Genomic DNA, 20,889 nt, shown 5'->3' with positions numbered 1-20,889 from the left:
TTTGCTGTAAAGGGTGTTTCCTACATACAATTGTGCAAAATTGAATAAGAAAAGCAAGCTAATTTGGAGAGGAGAACAAATTCTTAAATGTGGTTGTATATAAACCAGCTTCTCTTACAAATTTATTTCTAAGGCTTCCTGGAAGTTGCTTGCTCTTTTGAAATTGTGTTGCTGGTTTTGTGGCTCCATTTAGTACTGAATGGCTACTTTGCCTGCTTTTTTTTATGAAACAAACTGTGTATGTCAATCACATATAAAACAAACTTGCACATGTTAATGTTAAATGGTCACAATTGCTTTCTCATACTCTGTCTTGATCTCTGTGGGAAGCAGGCACACAAAGAGATGAAGACTGTGGATCTAGAGATACACACACACTTGCAGAAGAACTTGCTGGCCTGCACATGCATTGCTCCAGTCCTCATGAGAAGTCTCTATCTGACCTAGTAGCTGGACAAAAATGTGCTTGGTTCTTAACCTGTAGTATTAAGACGGTAATTCCATAGCTCACGTTGCTCGTTATAACTAATGTAATAATCACATAACGAAATATACAAATAGAGAATAAAACTCTCTTTTTATCCTTAGACTAGAATATTGTGTTCTTTATAAGCCATTTATACATTTGTATAAACATGCCATACAGATATTCATTAATGAATGTTCTTTGCAAATATAACCCCTTCTTTCTGCATGTAATAAGTCAGCCTTGACTTCTGGATAGTGTTTGCATAATTGGAATAACCTTATGTGCCAGACTCAGAAATTGCTTAAGTCAATGAGAAGCTGTAAGTCTTTCCACTAAGCTGAACAAGTTTAGGATCGTAATTTATATTCATATTTAAATTCAGATCTTTCTGCCTTTGTTTGTTTTGCATAGCAATTTTATCATATTGATCACTTGTGACTGATCACATAACTCATACACTATTATTTCTTTCACTTGATTTGATACCTATAAACTCTTTTGTAGTAATGTTACTCTCATCAAATTTCCTGGGTGAGGATGCCTATATTCATATTTGTATACATGCATATAATATACACGTGTGGGGTGTATGTATATATTTAACAGCACAAACTCCATTCTACACACATGGTTTCTGTGTGGGCAGAAAGATTTAATTCACAGACATTGGTGCTGGAGCAGGAGTAGCCTGGTGATTAGCAGTCCCACACTGGCTCCCTTCCTAGCCAACACATGCTGCCTTTCACACAGCTGTGCGCTCATCCTCACGGGAACAGAGATGCCTGCAGTGACCGACTGTGCAGATCTCTCTGTTACTGATTCTCAAATGCTCTCTTTATAACTCAGTGTTCTTATAAATAACTGTTTATGCTTACTTTCATGAGCTGCAGTTGACAGCAGTGGGACTCCTATTTAATTACATTATGGTTTTTATTAATACCAGATGTGTTCATCACAGCTTGAAGGATTGCAGTGACTACCAAAGGAATTACGCCTTAAGTGGAGTTTGACATGTAAATCTCAGAGTGCTGTTCTCCAGAGATCCATGTAAACCAACCATCATTTGTTTGCTCCTTCAATTCTTGAATTAAAGGCACCCTAAGCTGTAAGTGTAACTGTCGTTTAACTGGGTTTGTGTCTAAGGCACTCTGCTAAGGCTGGCTGCTCTTTGCAGCAGCCACAGTGAACAAAACAAGCTGAAATGTCCCAGAACCTCAGACTGAATGTTGCTGAAGGATAAATCTGAAGGAGCAGCTGATTTTGTATCAGGGCCTACCTGGGTGCGTTCTTTAAGAAGAATCAGAAATGGGGCACCAGAGCAAGCAGTGAAAGGTTGATTATACTGTGGTATGCAAAGTGAAGATCAGAAAAAAAGGCTGTTCCTGCATGTGTTCTCAGTGGTAGGAATTAAGACGGAATATCAGGGAGGAATGCAAGACAGAAGGCTCTAGCAGATAAGGACGGTGTACAGTAGCAGTTTCTCAGGAGTCAAAGGCAATATGAGAAAGAGCAGCGTCTGGATCTCAGGGTCAGTTGATATGTTTGCAGATAATACACGTTGCTCGTTGACTCTGTTTAAACAAGTTTCTCTCTTACAAACTGATTTTTGCCAGTGATTTAATTGCTGGTTTAATGATTGCTTGCAACTGCGTATAAATCACTGTCTAAAGCATTGTTTTCTTTTGTTTCCCTCAAATATCCAGCATTAATTCTGGAGTAATAGGATTGGCAAACTACAATGTATATTATTCTCATCTGTAAATGAAAATAACTATTAGTTAATGTCCAACAGAGATTATCAGCTAGATGTCTTAGCAGCAGCTCTATTTTATGCAGGCAGAATTTAAATAGGATTGGGGTCAGCAGTAATTTAGTCTGATTAAGGATGTGGTTTTTGGTTATTGCTGAGCTGTATACAGATTTGAAAAGAACACAGGCAGAGAACTTGCGTAGAAGTAAATGAGAATAAAACTTAATCCTTTTCTATTTTCTTTAAGCATCTGTTTCTTCTTTTATGTGCAAGGGAAGGGGGCAGGTAAGGAAATATGTGTGTGATTGAGTGATCTGTGAATTATTTGCATTGACAAATTAATAACCTCACCATACAGAGCAAAAGGGATGGAAACATGTACTGTGCAAGTTGGCATGTGGCAAATTTCATAATACTGTGCATTAGTGATTTATAGGAGAGGATTTTCTCAAAAACTCATATTGCCGGCTTAACTTGATTCCCAGCAAGGATACAAATCTTGCCTCTCACCTGATGAGAACAAAATTGGGATAATGGTGACAGTGTTTCCTATTGCATGCTTTGCGTAACATAAAGGACACAAGTTGTCTTCCTGCTGTCCAGTGGTGTAGGTCATTTTGCATAAAGCAAAGCACCGGATTCTGGTGCTTTGCCTGTGTTGCCAGATGTTATCGGGTGCAGGTTTGCCTGGGTGCTCTCTTGATATCTTTTCTCTATTTACTGTGAAAAACAGCCAGGCATGGCATTCTGCTGCAGCAGTGTGGAAGTGTCACACACACGCCTGCCCGTGCGAGTAAACCTGTCTGTGGAAAGGTGTCACCTGAGGGTGATGTGCCTCGGTGAGGCTCCTTTGCTGTTAGGTTCACATCCAACAGCACCTGGGAGCTGAGTACGGCAGGTAGGGATTGTGCTTCTCCACCAAACCGGCAAAGAAAAGCTGTAGATTTCTCTCAAGTTCTCCTGTCCCTTTATATTTTAACTTTATCATCTATCTCCAAGTGGGGTGAGTCAGTTGTGCAAAACCTCTGTGAAATGAACTGAGGCAGGTTGTGGAAGTAGGTGAAAAATGCTGCTAGGAATGAGCTTTAAGTGTCAAGGGAGGCTCGGGGAGAAAAGCTCATCCGTTTGTAATCCAAGGATTACATCTCCTCCAGGGCTGGGAAAGCTAGCTTTTTCTTCTTCATTTGCTTCTCATTTTTCTACAGCTGCTACGCTCCTTTCTGGGCTAAAATAAGGTGAACAAAGACATAGTAAAGTAAGCAGCCTATGCATTTGTGGCAACAGTGGCAGCATGAGCAGCATTCACGGCAGTCAGGGTACCCACTGCTGCACGGTCAGCGTGAAGCACCACCAGTGAGGTTTCTTTCCCCCATGGAGCTGTGGATGCATGTTGTTCAGTCCCCCGTCACTGCTTTTGTGCCCCTGTGCATCATTCAGCCCCCCCTCTGTGGTGTGCAGCACCTCCACCTCTCTGCGGGCTGGCGTGCTCTCAGCCCCCATCATGTTTGGTAAAGCCAACACCATCAGCAGTGCTGTTGGAAACACGTACAAAATTTAAGTCTTTCAACCTCTATGTGAAAGAAATATTAGGGAAGAGATATTTTACACTGCAAAAGAAATTGCAGTTCAGATGTTTGTCTGTGGTTCAGCTACACTTTGTGAACCTCTTGGTTCTCCCAAGCCACTTTGCAAATTCCATATAGCTACACATTTTCTGGTGGTTTCCTACTGCTGTGCTGGTAGTCCCAGATAGAAACCTGAAAAAACATTTTCCTACGTAATTTCAAAACCTAAAGAATGTTGGATTTGAGTTGAATTGTTAAAAATACATGGGGAGAATCTTAGATTTCTAAACCAGCTACAGATGTCATTTTCAGGCTGACACTTGCTGTGTTCTTGTGCCTCTGCAGTAGTCGAGGATGTTTGTTTCCAGCCTTCAGCTGAAGAGTTAAGAATTAGCAGAGGCAACTCCTGCTGAGATGCACATGGTACAGTTTTACCCGATGCTAATCATCTCTGCATTGAAAAAAATGATGTGAAATATTCCAGGTTCTTATCTCAGAACTTTGGATGTTGCAGAAATGAGTTAAAGCCCCCTTCCCGCAGATGGATTTATTCAAGCAAAAAGTGCAAATAAACGACTTGCACACAGACATGTGAGTGTGTGTGTGACACAAATGTGTCCTCCTGTGCCTAGGTGAAGTAGTAGCTAAGGTCAGACACTTCCACACTTTTCTACCTTCCAAGTTTTAGTCACACTACATTTTCAGATGGAGGCTTGTAAATGTTAGCTGGAAATGAGCTTATCAGTCCAGGAATGTAAGTCACAAACTTCTTCAGTTCTTAATCTAGCCTGGGAATTTGAATGCAGAAGAAACAAAGGATTAATGGGGCTCTGATTTTTATGTCACACATGCGTTAGTCTGATGCCTGTTGCCGTAGATACAGCACAACCGATCCGTGAGCAGCCAGCTGACTATAATCCGCGGTTTCTTTGTACATAAAAATGGTGCTGTGGTTGTATGTGGCTAAGCATACTTCTTCCACGAGGTGAAGAAGTTGCATGAACAGCATCTCTTGTTAGCTGGGGACAACCCTTGGTGTCCCCGTGCCAGCATGAGGTCCACAGCTTGGGCACAGAGAGGGCCGAGAGGAGCTCTGGGGGTAGGGGACAGTCTGGAGAGTGTTCCTAGTGCCCCTGCCACAGCAAGGAGTGGTATAAGGCAACTAAAGCCAGACAAACTTCCTCTCAAACCATGGAAATCCAAACAGAGGCCTTATTTATTAAAATGATTAAGTCATGTATTCATTTTCATTGAGTATGTTTTTGGTCTGTGAATGCAGGATTTGGAACTGCCCGTTCTGCGCTCTTTTTTCCATGTCTAAGCCATTCTCACTCCGGTCATGTTTTGGTCCAGCTACATCCTTTTCCCCATAAGAGCACACTGCCTGCTGAGCAACTGCAGTGTGAAGGAATTTGGTGTTGGAGATGGGACACTTGTGCTTCTTGTCTCACCTTTATAGCCTTGATATGCATGAAATATTTCCCAAGTCTTACAGTCACTGCGACTGGCCCTACTTTACATGTTATTTTTGTTATTTAAAAGGACTTCTTTACTAACATTGGTCTTTTTGGTCTTTATTAAGTGAACACTCTTCATAGCAAATGTGCACTTAAATCTATTGTTCCATGCTGTTTTTTCAAAATACAGTCTTTTCATTTCTCTTTCTCCAAAGAGCATGAGAATGGACAAAATGTGAAGCATGTGTAAGTGAAATGATGGTGTACAGCCCAGAGGAGAAAGGAGATCAATTAAAAGAAAATAATAATAATTAAAAAAAAGTATTGAAATCTCTCTTATAATGGATTCAGAAGTTGCCTGCTTGCTTGCTTGTTAATGTGGGTCTATTAGGACTGCTAGCTCTGCTGCCTCTGTTTAGCTCTTTGTGAAGAGCTTTTCATACTGTATTTTTCAAATACAGAACTAAAACCATGCTGAGCTTTTCTTTTGCCCTGACAAGAGCTTTTATGTATGTGCAGTGGCTGCCTTCCATTTGCTATCTTGTTCTTCAGTCCTGGGCAAAGCTCTCTATGTGTCAGAAGCAGGCAGCCCTACCATCCTGGCGTTACCTCTGGTTACTAGGAGCAGGATTTCCATGCTCCTGGAAGGAGCGACCCATTTTTTGATTCATTATTTGCCTGTCATTCTTGTGCTTAAATGAGAGAAACCTCTGTTTCCTTTGGGAGGGACAAGGACAATGGAAAATAGTACCCTTTCTGATAAAGAGGCTTCGGACTCTTTGTCAGTGACAAGTCAGCTGTGAATATGTATTTCCCCAAACAAACATGCGCTGTACGTATATGCTAGCGGTCTGTTACATATCCTTGACCTCAGCTGCTCTATCCAGAGGACTGGAAGTATGCGAGGCATGCCGAGTACTCTTCTTCCAGGTACTAGCAATGATGGGTTGAGAACAAAGAGAGAAGAAATAATCACAGAGTGGTTTCTAAGCCAGCCATTTTTTTTACAGGAATGTATACATGAATATATGAATACAGATAGGTGCATAACTACTGAAAAAGAAAGGAACTAGCTTTAACATCAGCTTGCAGAGCAGCGTGCTTGGCATTGTTTTGTACCTCTTTGTACAGTCTCAGTAAAGAAACCAGGAGCCGAACGGGCAAAAAGCCAGCACTCCCCGCTCAGCCCCACATTCACCAGGACTTCCCACAGGCTTGCAGAGCGCTGCCAGGGGCCTCTTGGGGCCGCTCTGTATGGCACGCTTACAGCCTCTGCAGCGGTCCCATCCTCAGCAAATGGGACGTGGTGATCAGGGTTGGTGCTTTCAGCTCAGGAGGCATGCAGGACGGTGTCGGGAAGGGTGCGGACACCTGTCCTGTGCCCTGTTCCTGGCTGCGTACCTGTCTCTGAGCCTGCTCTCTGCCAGTTTGGGTGCCTGGGAAAGCTGGCACTGTGGGCCCATTTGGTGGCTGTGGGCAGAGGGAAGTCTGGATCTAGACTAGGGAAAAAAATATGTGCATTGATGCCTATAAACATATATAACTGTCTTAATAATGTGCCTAAAGTGCCCAAATATTTAATTCATGGAAGTATGTAGCATACAAGTGGTGTTTAAATGCTCATCTCAAAATAACGCATCCCTCTTTCCTGTTTCTGCAGTGAGTACCAGCAAAAGGGCAAAGCAAGGCATTTAATTATATTGTAATTTAAATACAACTTTCATCCAAAGTAGGACTCTGTGAGAAAGGCTATTTTTAGACTGAAATTTTGGAGCAGACCTCTTCTGTTGTAGTATGACGTACTTCTAATAAATCTCCCATGTTGTGGAGATCAACTTTCAAAATGTTTGTGTCATAGAAGCTTGCAGTTTCTGTGTTTTCTCCTGTATTTGAACCATTTCAGTTTTTGTAGCTTTAGTTTTTATTGGCTGGTTTGGGTAAGCAGTTTAGTCCAAGAACACTGGTGTGGTTTTTATCATTGTGACTGGACTCTTCTGTTAATGGTTTACTTAAAACAAAGATAGGTATTTGCTGTGGCGTTCGCTGGCCAGTCATAACTATCTGGAGTATTTCAAGTATTCCTAGGTTTTCACTCACAAGGATAAGAACATCTGTAGCCAGCTGTCCCTTTTCATGTTGCCTGCTTCTGCCTTAAATATTCCTCTTGGGATTCCCAGGATATCTGGTAAAGGCTTTTGAGACTTTGAATCACGATGAATCGTAGCCTGCCTGGGGCCACTGGCTCTAGCCGTGCCTGTGGGACAGACAGCGGACACAGCTGAGGTTGCAGAGGTGGTGGCAGCATGACGTGGGGCTGCAGCGCCCGTGGCACAGCGCTGGGTAAGGCTGAGCACCCGCAACTCTGCCTGCCGGTCTGGGGAAACGCTGCTCTATGTCTGCAGGGGGACTGAGTGTCTCCATTCTTCTGATGTGCTGGGGACGTATAGCAGTGCCATATGGGGCTGCTTCAGGCTCTGTGTCCTCATGCTGGGGCACTACAGTGAATGTTATCATTAACTGGAATGAAGTTAAACATCAACAGCAAAGAAAAGAGAACTGGGGCATGAGAGGATCCCGTGTCTGTCCGTTACGGCATGTGCACATCTTTGTTCTGCAGAAAATGTTCAACCATTTATTTAGTGTTTGAAGTTATTATAACAACTGTTAATTCTTCTGAGGAGTTATTTTTATTCCACTGGAAAACTGAAGTTGTCATACTCTTTAAAATGGATTCTAGCTGGTTTGCACTTTGTTGCCTCTCTAGATGGCCTAAATTCAGCGCTGAAGCTACTGCAGAACTCCCCTCTGCGGCATCCCAATTGTACGTGGTGAACTGTTGTTTTTGTTGTATTCCCACTGCATGCACTTAAATCTGTTTAAAGCTGGCATGTATTGGTGGAGCTCAAAAATTAATTCTAAATCAGTAAACTCGTTTATGAGTATTTACAAAGGAGTTTGGACAGGCTGCGCTGAGCGGATCATAAAGAATTGTTCGTTATACAGCTGGAGAGGTGTGGATTGTGCCATGGCTCCGGCTGCAATGTAAGGCCAAATTCCTTTCGTGTGAGCTTGACTGTATGATTGCTGCCAAGTCACAGGAGTCCGTAAAGGCACTCACAAACTGATACACACTGCAATCCATAGAGAGCATCTGGAAGGAGAAGCGTTCTGCCTGACAAAAAGGAACATTCTCTGCCACTCAGCACGTGAGAGTTCACCACTTGCAAGCCTTTGTATCTGGTATTCAACGTCCCTTAGCTAGGTCTTGAAAATAATGGCTCTTTTCAATAAGCCTATATAACCCAAAGTGAGATGATTAAGATAATTTATTTTGGCTATTTTGCTGTTTGAAATAAATGGTTAATTATCATACAGAGCAAGCAGACACCGAGCTAGGTAAACTGGCTTGTAGCACTTCTTCTTTGGTTTTCTCTTAGAGAGAAAAATGTGTTCTCTGTATTTCATTATAGCTTCTGTCTTTTATCACTGACAACACAAGAACACAGCCTGCCTCGAAGCACTGCCCTGGAATGTCAGCCCGTGCCTCAGCAAGCTCCATGCCCCAGCGAGCCGGCACAGCAGCGGGCTGCTCCTGAGCACCAGCCCCATGCGCCCAGCTCGGTTCTGCAGGGACACACGGGGTGCCAGCATCCCTTTTCCTCCTTGTCCAGGTTCTCAAAGGAGAAGGAACATGCAGAAACAAGAACAGGACGCACTTTGCAGAATCACAGACAAATTGCCACTTGCGATCCTCTTTTTAGGTTTTCCAAGTAATGACAGAAATGTTAATTTTTTCTTCTCTTGCTTTCAGACTGCATTTTTCAACATTTTCAGCCTCTTTATTTGTCTTTCATCTCCTGAGAAAATTTGAATAAATATGTAAATGAAACATGAGCGTTTGACACCACACATGGATCCAGAAATGTGTGTTTAACAACGCAGGGGTCTCTAGGAAGGAGCCAGACAAAAATTTCTGAGAGCTGCAAAGAAATTTCCTTGCTGTATGTGTGCATACCTTAGCCCACTCTTACCAGTTTTAATGCCACGCCCCAGAGGAGCATACTTCAGCATAAAATGAGAAGATACAACATTGAAAATGTCATTTCAGCCTGTAGAAATGAAAAGCCAAAGCATCGTAGATATGACCAGTATAACTATGAGCAGCATTGTACCAGGAACCACAGTCCACAGAGCTCCCCGTCACTCGAGGACCACCAGCACTGCCACCTGGCTCAAACCTTAGACAAGTCTCGGGCCGTGCCCCAGCTCCCACCTGCCAGAGCAATTCCCCACTAGGTAAGGTACACGAGCTCGCTGTTATGCTGCACGCTGTCCTGCTGACCTGTGGGAGTAAGGCAGGCCCCACGGCTCCCACAGTAAGTTTTTTTTCTGAGTGACTTGAAAAGTATTTAAGCTCTTCATTCACATCCATGAAACTCATTCACCGCAGCTGTGCTGGGCAAGGACTCTGCTTACTTTGGGTCCAGCATTGCCTCCCTGGAAGAATGCCTTTTTCAAGGTCTTGGTCACCTTCAGTTTGATTTCAGGCATAAAATTAATCTAGCAGTAATTCTGAAGCCAAGTGAAAAGCAATAAAAATATTTTGTCTAAGGGAACTTGTTTCAGAGATAAAATTAATAATCTCAGAAAGCCAAGTTTACTGCTTAGGCAGAGCACACTAGCTGTTCTCCTTCAGACAGAGGCCTTTGGCAAAACATTACTTTGTCTGTCCACATCTTTTTTTCCCCTCCTTTTGAATCCAGACTTCTCTTTTGGGAATCTGTTCTTGGCTCAGAAAATGCCTCTCTGTCCCCAACTCTTTTCTCTCTTTAGTCTCGTTGAAAGCATTGTATGAATTCTCACACTTCTCACTCTGCTTCTAACTTGCTCTTGTTTCAGCTGAAGGTCTTTCTTTTCCTTCCCGCAATATTCCCTTACACATACCCCCTCTCCTTTTTTTTTCTTCCTCACAACTGCATCTATCGCTTTCAGAATCCCAATGCCAGAGCTGCCATTCGCAGGTCAGGCAATAAACGTGCTTTGTAGTGGTGCTCTGTAGCGCTTTGCAGTACTGGGAGCTGTGCGAGCACAGAACTGTCTCAGCCTGTTGAGACCTTCACCCACGCCTCACTGCTGCAGGAGGAACCCCTGTCTGCTGTCTGATACAAGGGCAGACGCAGTGCTAGTTCAGTGGTGTTTGAAAACCAACCCAGGTTCTCTGCCATTGCTTTTAGTAGCTTGCACTGAGCACAGACCCCCAGGAAGGAGGTGTCTGCACAGACAGCTGGGGATCTCCTTTGTACAAGAGAGATGAAGCTGAAGGCAGTTTGGTGGTGCCAGTTCTGTATTTCCTGTCGTAGCAGTCATGTAGAGGGTGTAGCAGAAGCGGGGCTGAAATGTATGGTTCTCTGACCAATCCTTAATAGAACAACTTCTGGACCCCTTCAAAAATCACACAAATTAGACAGGCTATAAAAAAGAAATCAAAAATGCAAGATGAAAAGTATAATAATACAAGACTACCAAAGAGCCACAAAGCTTGGCTTGGTGTGCCTTTTCTTATACTGACTTCCTCTTCATTTTGCAGAAGTCACTCCTAACTTGCATTTTCTTTCTCTCCAATGGCAGAACCAGCAGAAAGGGGCAGAACTGAAATCTGAAGGATGTACATTTAATTCTCTGCTCTGTCAAGAGGTTTTCTAGCTGGTCATGGACATGTCATTTATATCTTTGCAACTTGACAAAAAAATGGGTTCTTTCCAGCTCAGAGGGCAATGATAGAGCTACAGCTGACCAGGTAATAAGACGAATACTTCTAAGTGATGCTTCAGCTGTGGTTTTAATCCTTAGCTTTTAATGGGAGTTGTTGCATGTAAGTGCCGAGATGTGCTTTGGGGTTTTGTGTACTTGTTTTATATATGCATATGTATATACACATAAAAGCTGTATGCATTTGTATAATTTATCAGAATTATTTTGGTAGGGCTGTGTGGGTTCTTGTGCATTGCTTATCTAATTGCATTCACTGTTAATAGCCTCCTTTCTTAATTAACATAAGGTTCTTTTAGAGAAGCGAATGATGGGAATGATGTCAAAAGGGCTCACTGAAGAAGAAAGCCAATCAGTTCTAAAATGGTGGTGTAGTGGGTGAGAAAATGGAAGAATGCAACAAAAGTTCAGCCTGGGATATGTCTCTTCAGTCCTAAGGATCTTTAGAGAAGCAGAGATGAAAATGAACTTTGAAGTTCTGTACAGTAGGTTAGGAAATAATTCACAGTCAAGGTGAAGGAGATAAAAAGGGCTTAGAAAATAGAAAATATGATAGAAGTTATTTCCAAATGAGAGGAACACTGAAGTGATTGCTAGAAAATAAGAGCAGAAATCTGACCGCGATGGTGATAACTACAAAATTTTGCTTGAGTTTAATGAAACCATAGTGGAAAATTTCAGCACACACTAACAGACTAAATCCTGACAACTAAAATGTATTTGAGTTAACTAGCAGGTTCAGAGCTGAATTGGGAACACTTCTAATAGCTTGAAAAAGAAAAATAATAAAAGAAGTGCCAATTTTTCAAAATGTTTAGGAAAGGAGCAATCTTTCATATACTGATCTTGACCAAAAAACCAAGCACCACAAAAACCTCCTTACACGTTGTTTGGAGAAGTCCCAGCACGCAGTTTGGGAGTTACAACGTAGAAGGAACAGTGAAATGAGGGAATGGCTTCCCACTTCGCAGATGCAGGAATTCTGTCAAACTCATTGTCATGGAGGTGCAATTAGTCACGTTACAGCCAAAACCAGGGTCTTTCTGAAGTCAGTAATAAAACTCCTGCAGCCTTTCGTGGAACCCAGATCCCACCCGTTACGTATGTGTTGGTGCATAGTTTCCACTGAAGGGACCTCAGCCAAGAAGCTAAGCGAAGCGTGGAATCTGAATGTGGAGAGTACAAATGGCAAACTCCATTTTAAGGAGGAAAGGCACACTGTGGAGTTTCAATTCATTAGAGAAAAACATTTATAAGCTTATGTGCCTCACACTCCAGATTTCCTCATTTTCTGATTCTGTTGCTATGACAGCCATAAAATTCCAGGATTTTAATGCAGCAAAGGGAAAGTCAGGTGAGTAACTCTGGGTTAATCAGTTGTGTCATTGCCTGACAGTGAACCATGCTTTCCTGAAAATCAGCCCAGTTAAGGTACGCCATCAAATAGGGCTTGGGTGTCTAACCAGAGAGATGCAGGTTTGAAAGTCTCAGCCTGCATTCCCAGTGCCTGCCCTGTCTGTAGAGCTGCAGCACCGCATTGGGTTTTCTTGGGGGTCCCAGGGCGCAGGATCAGCGCGAGATGGACAGGCACAGCCCTAAAGGGGCTACAGAAATGGGTGTTTTTTCTGCCCCAGCTGTAAGGAATGACACCAGCAGTGAATCAAACCCATAAGCTATTATCTATCATTATGGAAGTTGACCACAAACACAGTGGTTCTTCAGGTGCCTTTTATTTTTTTATTTTTTATTTTTTAACTAGGGCTAAGAACTAGCTCTTTGGAAACATCCGCCCAGTTCCCTCATCCCCCTGCCATTAATTCAGGCATTTTCTCTGCAACATGAAGGCAAGGAAGGAATAAAGAAAGAGCAGACAGAAAATAGCATCCTTCAGCTGCAAAGATGTGGTTGTGCAGGCTCCCAAGCTTTCTTTAGTTTCTAATAGCAACCACAAAATGTCTTCAGCTATGGCAAGCAATGCTTCAATCCTTTTGTTGGGAAATGTTTGAAGTACCTTATCTTCCTGCTAGGCTGTTGAAATAGCAACATCTTATGAACTATTGTAATCAGTTAAAAGAGTTCATATCTACATTTTTCAGAGCCTTTTACTTGACTGTTCCCCTACAGAAAGGGCATTCTTTGGATTAACGAGTTGAAATTCACTTTCAGAATTGCAGACATGTAAATGCAATCCTAAAACTGGAAAAACACTGTATAGAAATCAATTGGAGATGAAGGGACTCAGTTTTCTGTTTCTCGATTCTCCTTTAAAATTCAGATTCATTGCACATTCACTGAACAAAGCTTACAAGTAGGTGTGACTTTTGGAAAGTTCGATAACATTTTATAGAAATTACCTACTTTAACAATAGGCTAACCCCAGTGGAACTAATTATCTCCATTGAAGTCCATGCAAGTTTTACTAGTGAAACTATTGTAGATATAAAACTTGTTGGAAAATAAAAAGCAACAGGAAAAGAGGACAAATAATTCCAGCAAGGCAGGAACTGGTTCTCACGTTGGAATTAAATCCCACATACACACAATTTGGTCGAGATGCTGAAGTCTGCACAGCTCCTGCTGGGAAGCTCCCAGGCACCGGACAATGACAGCTGGGGTTGCTACGTAGCTGCCCTCATGCTGCAGGAGATGCCCTGAGGAGCCACCCTCGATGCAGGCAGTGAACAAACATTATTAGGGAAGGTTGCTGTTAACAGACCTGGTTGACCAGTAGCATCAGCTTGAGTGTTAGTAAACATAGGGTTGTTTTTATAATGGTGCAGATGGGAAGTTCATAACTTGCATGACAAGAACCAAGGAGGCAGCAGACCTCAAGCACCAGGCATGTCTCAGTGGGTGCTCATTCTTTCCTACTCCCTTTCTGCTGTCCTGTTCCAAGCTACGTCCCAGTTTAGCAGTAAGTATTGAGACTTGCTTCAAAGTTATTAGTCCTTGATGGAAACATCAAATCCTGCTGTATATTTCCCATTAACTTAAGCTGAGATCACATCTGAAGTACCTCAGAGGCACACTGATGCACCTGAAGTGACTCAGTCTATGGGTTTTACACGGTGCCCACAGCTGGACCTTACTGGGACCATCCGTGGTGAGAAAGGAGGGGTGGTTTGGGGCAAGGGATAGGGAGAGAATAAGCTGGCAGTGAAACATTTGTTTCCATATGCATTGGCTGAAAGGAAGGCAATTAGAATGCAGGCATCAACAGGTTCTATATTACCGCAGTGCAATCTGTTGGGGTTTTTTGTCCCTGAAAGCTTTTAGCTAATGCTGCAGAGCTTTCTGCCTGTGCTGATTATTTTAGCAACAGCAAAAACGATTTAGAGAAAAACTGAAAGAATTAAGGAACCCACCTTTGGCTGTCTGATTGATTTATATTTACAATTTAGCTGAGTGTTACCCAGAGCAAAATCTCTCACAGTCTGTAGCAGGACGGGACAGAGCGGGCAGGGCAGGGAGAGGAGCAAGGCTGTGTCCCTGCTGGGTGCCGGGGCTGTCGGTGCACTGCGACTGCCTGTGGCGGTGGGGAACGAGTGTCCTCCTCAGCACAGATCTCCTGCTCACACTGGCACCGCTCCCTTGAAGTTCGTGGCCCTGCCAGAGCGCAGGAAGCAGTAGCAGAAGCATTCTGCCAGTGGCCTGGCTGCAGCACACTTGCATCTGGTCTGCGCTTCAGTTTGGGGTGACCTCTGTCGCTCCTGTTGTCGTGGCAGGGCTTTGGGAGACAGTGAGAGTCTTATTCATTCATGCATGCTAATTACGAGATGGAGACTGGCACTAATCTTCTGAGAACAGTTGGCTCTTTTCCAAGCAACTGTAAACAGACTGCCTGAAGTCATGAAAAGAGCTTAAAGAGAATATTTATATTGATATCTCAGCTGCCAGTGCAGCGCATGGGACCTGGCTTTGAAAAAGGATAATTTTGAAGCCATGTAACTCACAGCAAATGTATAGGGTTTATTTCTGCTGCAGTTTCCATGGGCACTGTTTCTTGTTTCATATCTCCCTATGTCCTCAAAACAACTGGGAGAGAGAGGGGACTGATAAAAGTATGGATTAAGAAGCATTGATGCAGCAAACAATGTAAGTCCCTTTATTTAAAGACACTTCTAGAGAATTTTCCTGAATATCTCCAGGTTGTCTGCAAAGCTGAAGAACTAGAGCCCCCCCCAACACACGAGCTCAGCAATGTATATGAAAGCTTTTTGAAACTTAACATAAATAATGCCCAATTATTTTTCTTTCTCTTCTGTCACATTGCACATTGTAACTTTCTGGAAGAGTTAATGCTTAGGAGATTCAGTTCATATAAATCAGTGTAATTCATTTGGATTTTAAACCTTTTAGTTCATCTTGTGTACGTGTTAGAGAAATAAATAACAGGTGAGATAAATGCAGTGATTGCTCTTCCACAGCTCTAAAATTCCATTGGGATAACATGAAAAAGCTGTTAATGCGTAAGAAGCTAATCATCTGCACGTGGTACCAGAAGAAGATAAGGAGTAAGAATAATATGACAGCAGTTCTGTGCATTTGCTTTGTGGTTTGGTAGCACAAGGCTGGCCTTGTAAAAAGCGCTAAGCATGGTAAAACTTTTGAATATATTTGTAACTTCCAGCACAGAAGTACACGTGTAGTGTAGTGTAGTGCTGAGCGTGAAAAGAGACCCGGAGTCTCTCTGGTCTGATCTCCCATATGCACGAGCCGTCCCAGTTTACTCAGTTACCGGTGCACTGAGGTTTGTGGAAGAGGTTATCAGGCTGAGAAAAGTATGCTCTTGATTTGAATGTGGGGAAAGATGAATAATCCCTCATTTTCCTTGGTGGATTTTCAGGGAACAACCACATTCACCACTGAACAGATCTGTGCATGCCTTTTAATTGTCTGCCTGGTAGTAGCTATGATAAACAGTCTTCTGGGTAGCAAGGGCAATATTGGCATGTTTAGTGGCAGGCAGGTACAGAAATGCTTTCTGGTTTGGTGCAGATTCATTACGTCAGCTTTTAGGTCATTTGCACTAGCTAGGAAACAGAGGATTGACTTATTTTTCACTAGTGAATGTTCAAGGCACTGACTGGGGTAACCTGATTGCTGTGAAGACAGGGATGAAAGCTGTACTAGCAGATTTCTTCCCTGTGTGCAATGTTTGGGGTTTTACGCTTGGCAAACAGCTGAGCCTCGTCTGTAACCAGCCCTACAGACAGGCACACTCTCCCTGCCTCTATTTAGTTCATTTCAGATTTTTCTCAGCTAAAAAAGCACCTTACTGATTTTACACTGAGACTTTACTTTGTATGAGGTGTTAATAACTACATTTCAATTTCCTTCTTCTCTTAAATTATATAGTTGGTTCTACTTCTATTACAACTTTAATTTTATTGTGAGTCTTATTTCTTTTATCCAGGGTATGAAATCGAACGCTGAGGTGGCCATTCAGAAGTAAAAATTATTCTTGTAAGTGCATCATAGTTAATAAGTATGTGTGACAGAATAATCTTGTAAAAGCTGATTACCTCAATTATTAATAATTAGGATTTATGAGTTAAGTAATATGCTGCAACTGTATCCAATTTCTTGGCAATTTCATGTGGAAAGTTAAGAGATAATTTTAGAAAGAATTCTCTGTGTGAGTTTTATTTATAATTACCGCATAAGGCTGTGAAATCCTAAGTGACAACTGAACTAGCATTTTAGGTTATGCCTGTGGCTTTTCTGTGTATGCTTTGGTTGTTTGAAGTTGGTGTGGCAATTTGAAGGTTTGTCTCATTAGTGAGACAAAACATTTGTCAGTTTTAATTTTAATGTGCCTTGCTTCATTTTATTCTTACAAATTATTTTGTTTTTCATGGATTTTTTTTCTGGCAGAAGAATTTATTTATCTAAAGTTCATGCATGTGTACATGTGGTTGGATGAGTAATAAAGCAATTTTACTCTACTCTATTTTTTTTTTTCCAATTCATTGATACACGAACTCTTGAAGTCTGGAGAAAAGAGCAATTGAAATTCTAACAATTTATTTTTTTCTTTTGGCTTTTCTCCCTTGAAGTACAGCCAGGAACTCAAGCAGGTGCCTATCTTTAAATAAGCAAGTGGTTTTGCTGACTAGCGTTGGAAAATTTGTGCTCTCAAAGTTAAGCACGCACTGATGCACTGGAGTGTGTAACAGCCTATGCGCAGCCATGTCTGGCACCTTCTCCTCCAGCCCCTAACCCATGCGTTTCCAGTGCACGGTCGGTCAGCAAGCCTCTGCAATAGTTTGCCTTCAAGTCTGGTGATGGTCTTGTCACTACAGTTCTCTCCTTGTTTGCAACTAAATTCCTGTCGTGTAACAAACACAGCTATCACCTCAGCTTTCAAACTTCCCAAGAATTGGTCTAACATTTGGCATCTCCCAAACAGAAACCTGGTGGCATTTTTTGGTAAAACATACTCTCACAGAGATGAACCAGCCCCCCTTGTCCCTGCCAACTGTAGTGACTCAATCATTTTTTTAAATCTGGGAGTATTTCCCACCCCATGGACAAAGCTGTCAGCACCCGTACAAGGACTGTCTGTGCCACAGCTGCGTAGCACACCCATCCCTGTGTCCCTCTCCCCACGGCCCCAGAACTCCCTGCTACAAACCCCTGAGCCTGGGGCCCTAAAGAAAGCCCCAGGGTGGTTGCTGGGTGGCAGAGCTCCACCAGCAAAGTGTTCACCATGCGGTGTTGCTGTTGTGTGCTGTAAAACAGATCAGCCATAGGCCCAGGTCTCCACATTAAAGCTTTGTGTGCTACTCTTTTTAGGCTGAAGTCTGTGGAGAAATCAAGTTTGCATCTTGGAGGTGATGGCAGCCCTGGCAGCCAGGTGGGAGGAAAGGTGTTCAGCGTAACAAAGCATCCGCTGGCCTGAGCTACTTGGCTGTTTCCTGGAGCTCAGTGGGATGTAAATGGCCTGAGTGCTTCACAGCTGTGGGTGGCAAAAAGGCTGAGAGTGAAGGCCAAGATGAACAGCCATAGGTATGCACCACACGTTCTTCAGCGCCTGATTTTCCCACCTCCAACGCTCTGGGTTGGAGAGTATCCCAGGGCCAGGATCCAAGCATCCTCAGGTATTCGGGGTATTTCTGTTCTGCCATTCCTGGCCAGATGCATTGCACAGGGATGGAAATCAGACCTGGATTCCAGCTTCCCTGCATCTGAGGGAAGCCCAACAAGTAATGCAGTTTTGAGGTTTAAGGCTAGGAAAGCAACAATCCTAATTTGTTTTTTTGACAAGTAATCGTGGAACTAAATAAACACTTGTGCTGAATGCTCTGCATACTGTGACGTGATAGCTTGTAAAACAGATTGCCAGCTGGGACCCTGCCTGCAGCGAGCCTCCTGCCCTGGTCAGAGTGGTGCTGGGGCAGTCAGCACCGTGTCCTGGGTGCTCCCCACAACCCATGGGTGTCCTGACCCTCGAGGCCTCATCTAGGTCCTGCCTGCAGGTGAGGGGCCGAGCACACGCTGCCCGCACACGAAGCACGTGTGCAGCTTTTCTTCTTAAATCCCACTTGGTTCTTCTAAGTTACCTAATAGCACAGGTTTTGCTGTCATTTGCCAGAATTGCCAGTAAATTCACCATTCATTTCCCATTTTCATACCAGAAAGCCACTCTGTGCTTTCCCCCAGCACCTGAGCACCCAGTGAAGCCGTGGCAGGAGCAGCTGGGCGAAAATCTGGTGTCCCCCGGGGGCCGAGGGGGTGGCAGGGCGGCACCAGGGCTGCCCACAGCACCTGGCAGCATGTGAGAGGTGAGTCCTGGTGCATTCCTCGCAGGATTACCACAAGCAGTAAGCTTTGAGGAAAGGCCTGGAGCACCTGCGGGCTGGCCAGCTCTGCCATCTATCCCAACTGGTCTGGGTGCTGCCCTCTCCCCACTGAACTTAGGCGCTCTGCGGACCTGGCAGCCCAGCGGACACCCGTCTTTATGTTAACAGCGAGGTGAATTAATTCGTGTTTTGGTGAGGTGTGACGCCGTTTATTCACGGAGAGGCCCCTGTGCTCTCAGAGCCGGCGCTTCACCAGCCCCGGGGCCCTGCGGGGAGCTCCCGGTACCTGCTGGGCGCAGGCCCGAGGGCGGAGGGCAGGGGAGGAGCCGCGCGGCGGGGCCGAGCCGAGCCGAGCCGGGACAGCCCGCAAAGGGCTGCGGAAAGGCCGGGACCGAGCCGCAGGTGGGGCGGGAGGCGGCCGCCGTAACCCCCCCACAACACCTCCAAAGGCCGGGGGGGGCGCCGCGATGAGGTGAAGCCTCCGGGGGCCGGGGTGGGGGGGGCCGGGGCGGCAGCGGGGCGCTCGCAGGTGGGAGCGGAGCCCGGCGGCGGGGAGCGCGGCCCCGGGGGTGCGGGCGAGCCGGGGCAGCTCCTGCCCGTGCCGGGCCGTCCCCTCCTCCGCTGGCCCTGCGCCTGCCGTGCGGGGTTTTGGCGGTGTGCTGAGCTGAGCCGAGCCGAGCCGTGGGGCTGCTTCCTCCTGGAGGCGGCGGCGAGGAGCCGGCGATGGACGGGGGCAGCGAGGCCGAGCTGGGCGGCAGCAGCGCGGCGCCGCTGTGGAAGAGGAGGGCGACGCCGCGGCAGCACGGCCGGGGGGGCAAGCCGCGGCCGCAGTCGTACCAGAGCCCCAGCGGGGTGCTCGTCACCGACTTCCCGGTGGAGGACAGGTGCGCCTTCACCGTCACCCAGCCCGCTGAAACCATCAGCACCCGCCCGCCCGGCGCCGCGCCCCGGACGGCGCCCCCCTGCTTCGGCTCCGGCTCCGGCTCCGAGCCGGCACCGGCGCCCAACGGGACCCTGCGGCCCCCCGGCTGCCCCGAGCAGCCCCCTCGCCTCCCGTCGCCGGTCCCCGCCGGCCCCCTCGGGCTCGCGGAGAACGGCACGGCCGCCCCGCAGGGCCGGCAGCCGGCTCGGGGATCCCGGAGGGCTCCCAGCCCGCGGCACCGGAGCGCCGCAAGCCCCGGCCCGCAGCTCTCGGCCGCTGGAAATGAGCGCTCCCCGAGCGGCGAGCAGCCCGGGCAGCCTTATAAGAACCCCGAGCAAGTGCCAGCGGGGCCCGCCGCCGTCTCCCGGGCGATTTCCCCGGAGCAAGACTTAACTCCTCAGGGCCCGGCCCCCGAGGGGCAGCTCCCGGAGCAGCCAGCCGTCGTCCTGAGCACCAACAGCCCCGCTGCGCTCAAAGTGGGCAAACAGCAGATCATCCCCAAGAGCTTGGCGTCCGAGATAAAGGTGACGAGCAAAAGCGGCGGCCACAATGCGGAGGCGAACAGGAGGGTGCTCAAGGTCCGCAGCATGGTGGAGAGCCTCAGCGTGCCCCTGGTAGCCGACGCCGAGGAGGAGGCCGAGGGGGACCTGGACAGCCCGGGGGCGCTGAGACGCGGCTTGCGCTCCACCTCGTACCGCAGAGCCGTAGTGAGCGGCATCGACTTCGACAGCTCGTCCAATTTCAAGAAAAAGAACAGGATGTCTCAGCCCATCCTTAAAGTGGTTGTTGAAGATAAAGAGAAATTCTCAAGCTTGGGGAGGACAAAGGTAAGTTGTGCTGAGCAGTGAGTGACAGATCGCTTTAAGTGTTGTAGACTGCATGCTAGAACAGGGTGCACTCTCTAGTTGTCCATAAGTGCTTGTTTTTATTCCTGTTTTTTTGCTAGCAACAGCCTTTTTGTAGTCATTGATGAGTCCCACAGATGACTTATACGAGTGGTGCTTCCAAAATGAAGTGGCAGAGACCTCAGGGACACAGTTCTGTTGAAATCTAGGCAGCTCAAAAATGTGGTAATAGCAGCCTCATGCTTACATTTCCTGCTGGATTCCCCAGCACGTTTAGGTTTAGTTTCACAATCAAATTGATATTATA

The 20,889-nt window shown here is 45.5% G+C and overlaps 1 protein-coding gene across 1 annotated transcript in view; it reads left to right on the top strand.

The window, feature by feature from the left end:
- Positions 1 to 19,255: 19,255 nt before the first annotated feature.
- Positions 19,256 to 20,889, top strand: part of ARHGEF26 (Rho guanine nucleotide exchange factor 26) — a 46,819-nt gene continuing 45,185 nt past the window's right edge. Inside the window, exon 1 of the mRNA XM_082767161.1 lies at positions 19,256 to 20,564. Coding sequence (XP_082623287.1) covers positions 19,539 to 20,564 — 1,026 coding nt within the window. The 5' untranslated portion in view covers positions 19,256 to 19,538. The remainder of the gene's footprint in view (positions 20,565 to 20,889) is intronic.

This window comes from Aythya marila (genome assembly GCF_965140915.1).
Source record: "Aythya marila genome assembly, chromosome: 9".
NCBI classification, from domain to species: Eukaryota; Metazoa; Chordata; class Aves; order Anseriformes; family Anatidae; genus Aythya; species Aythya marila.
The sequence above is the reverse complement of the archived record's forward strand: the minus strand, read 5'-3'. Positions and strand labels throughout refer to the sequence as shown.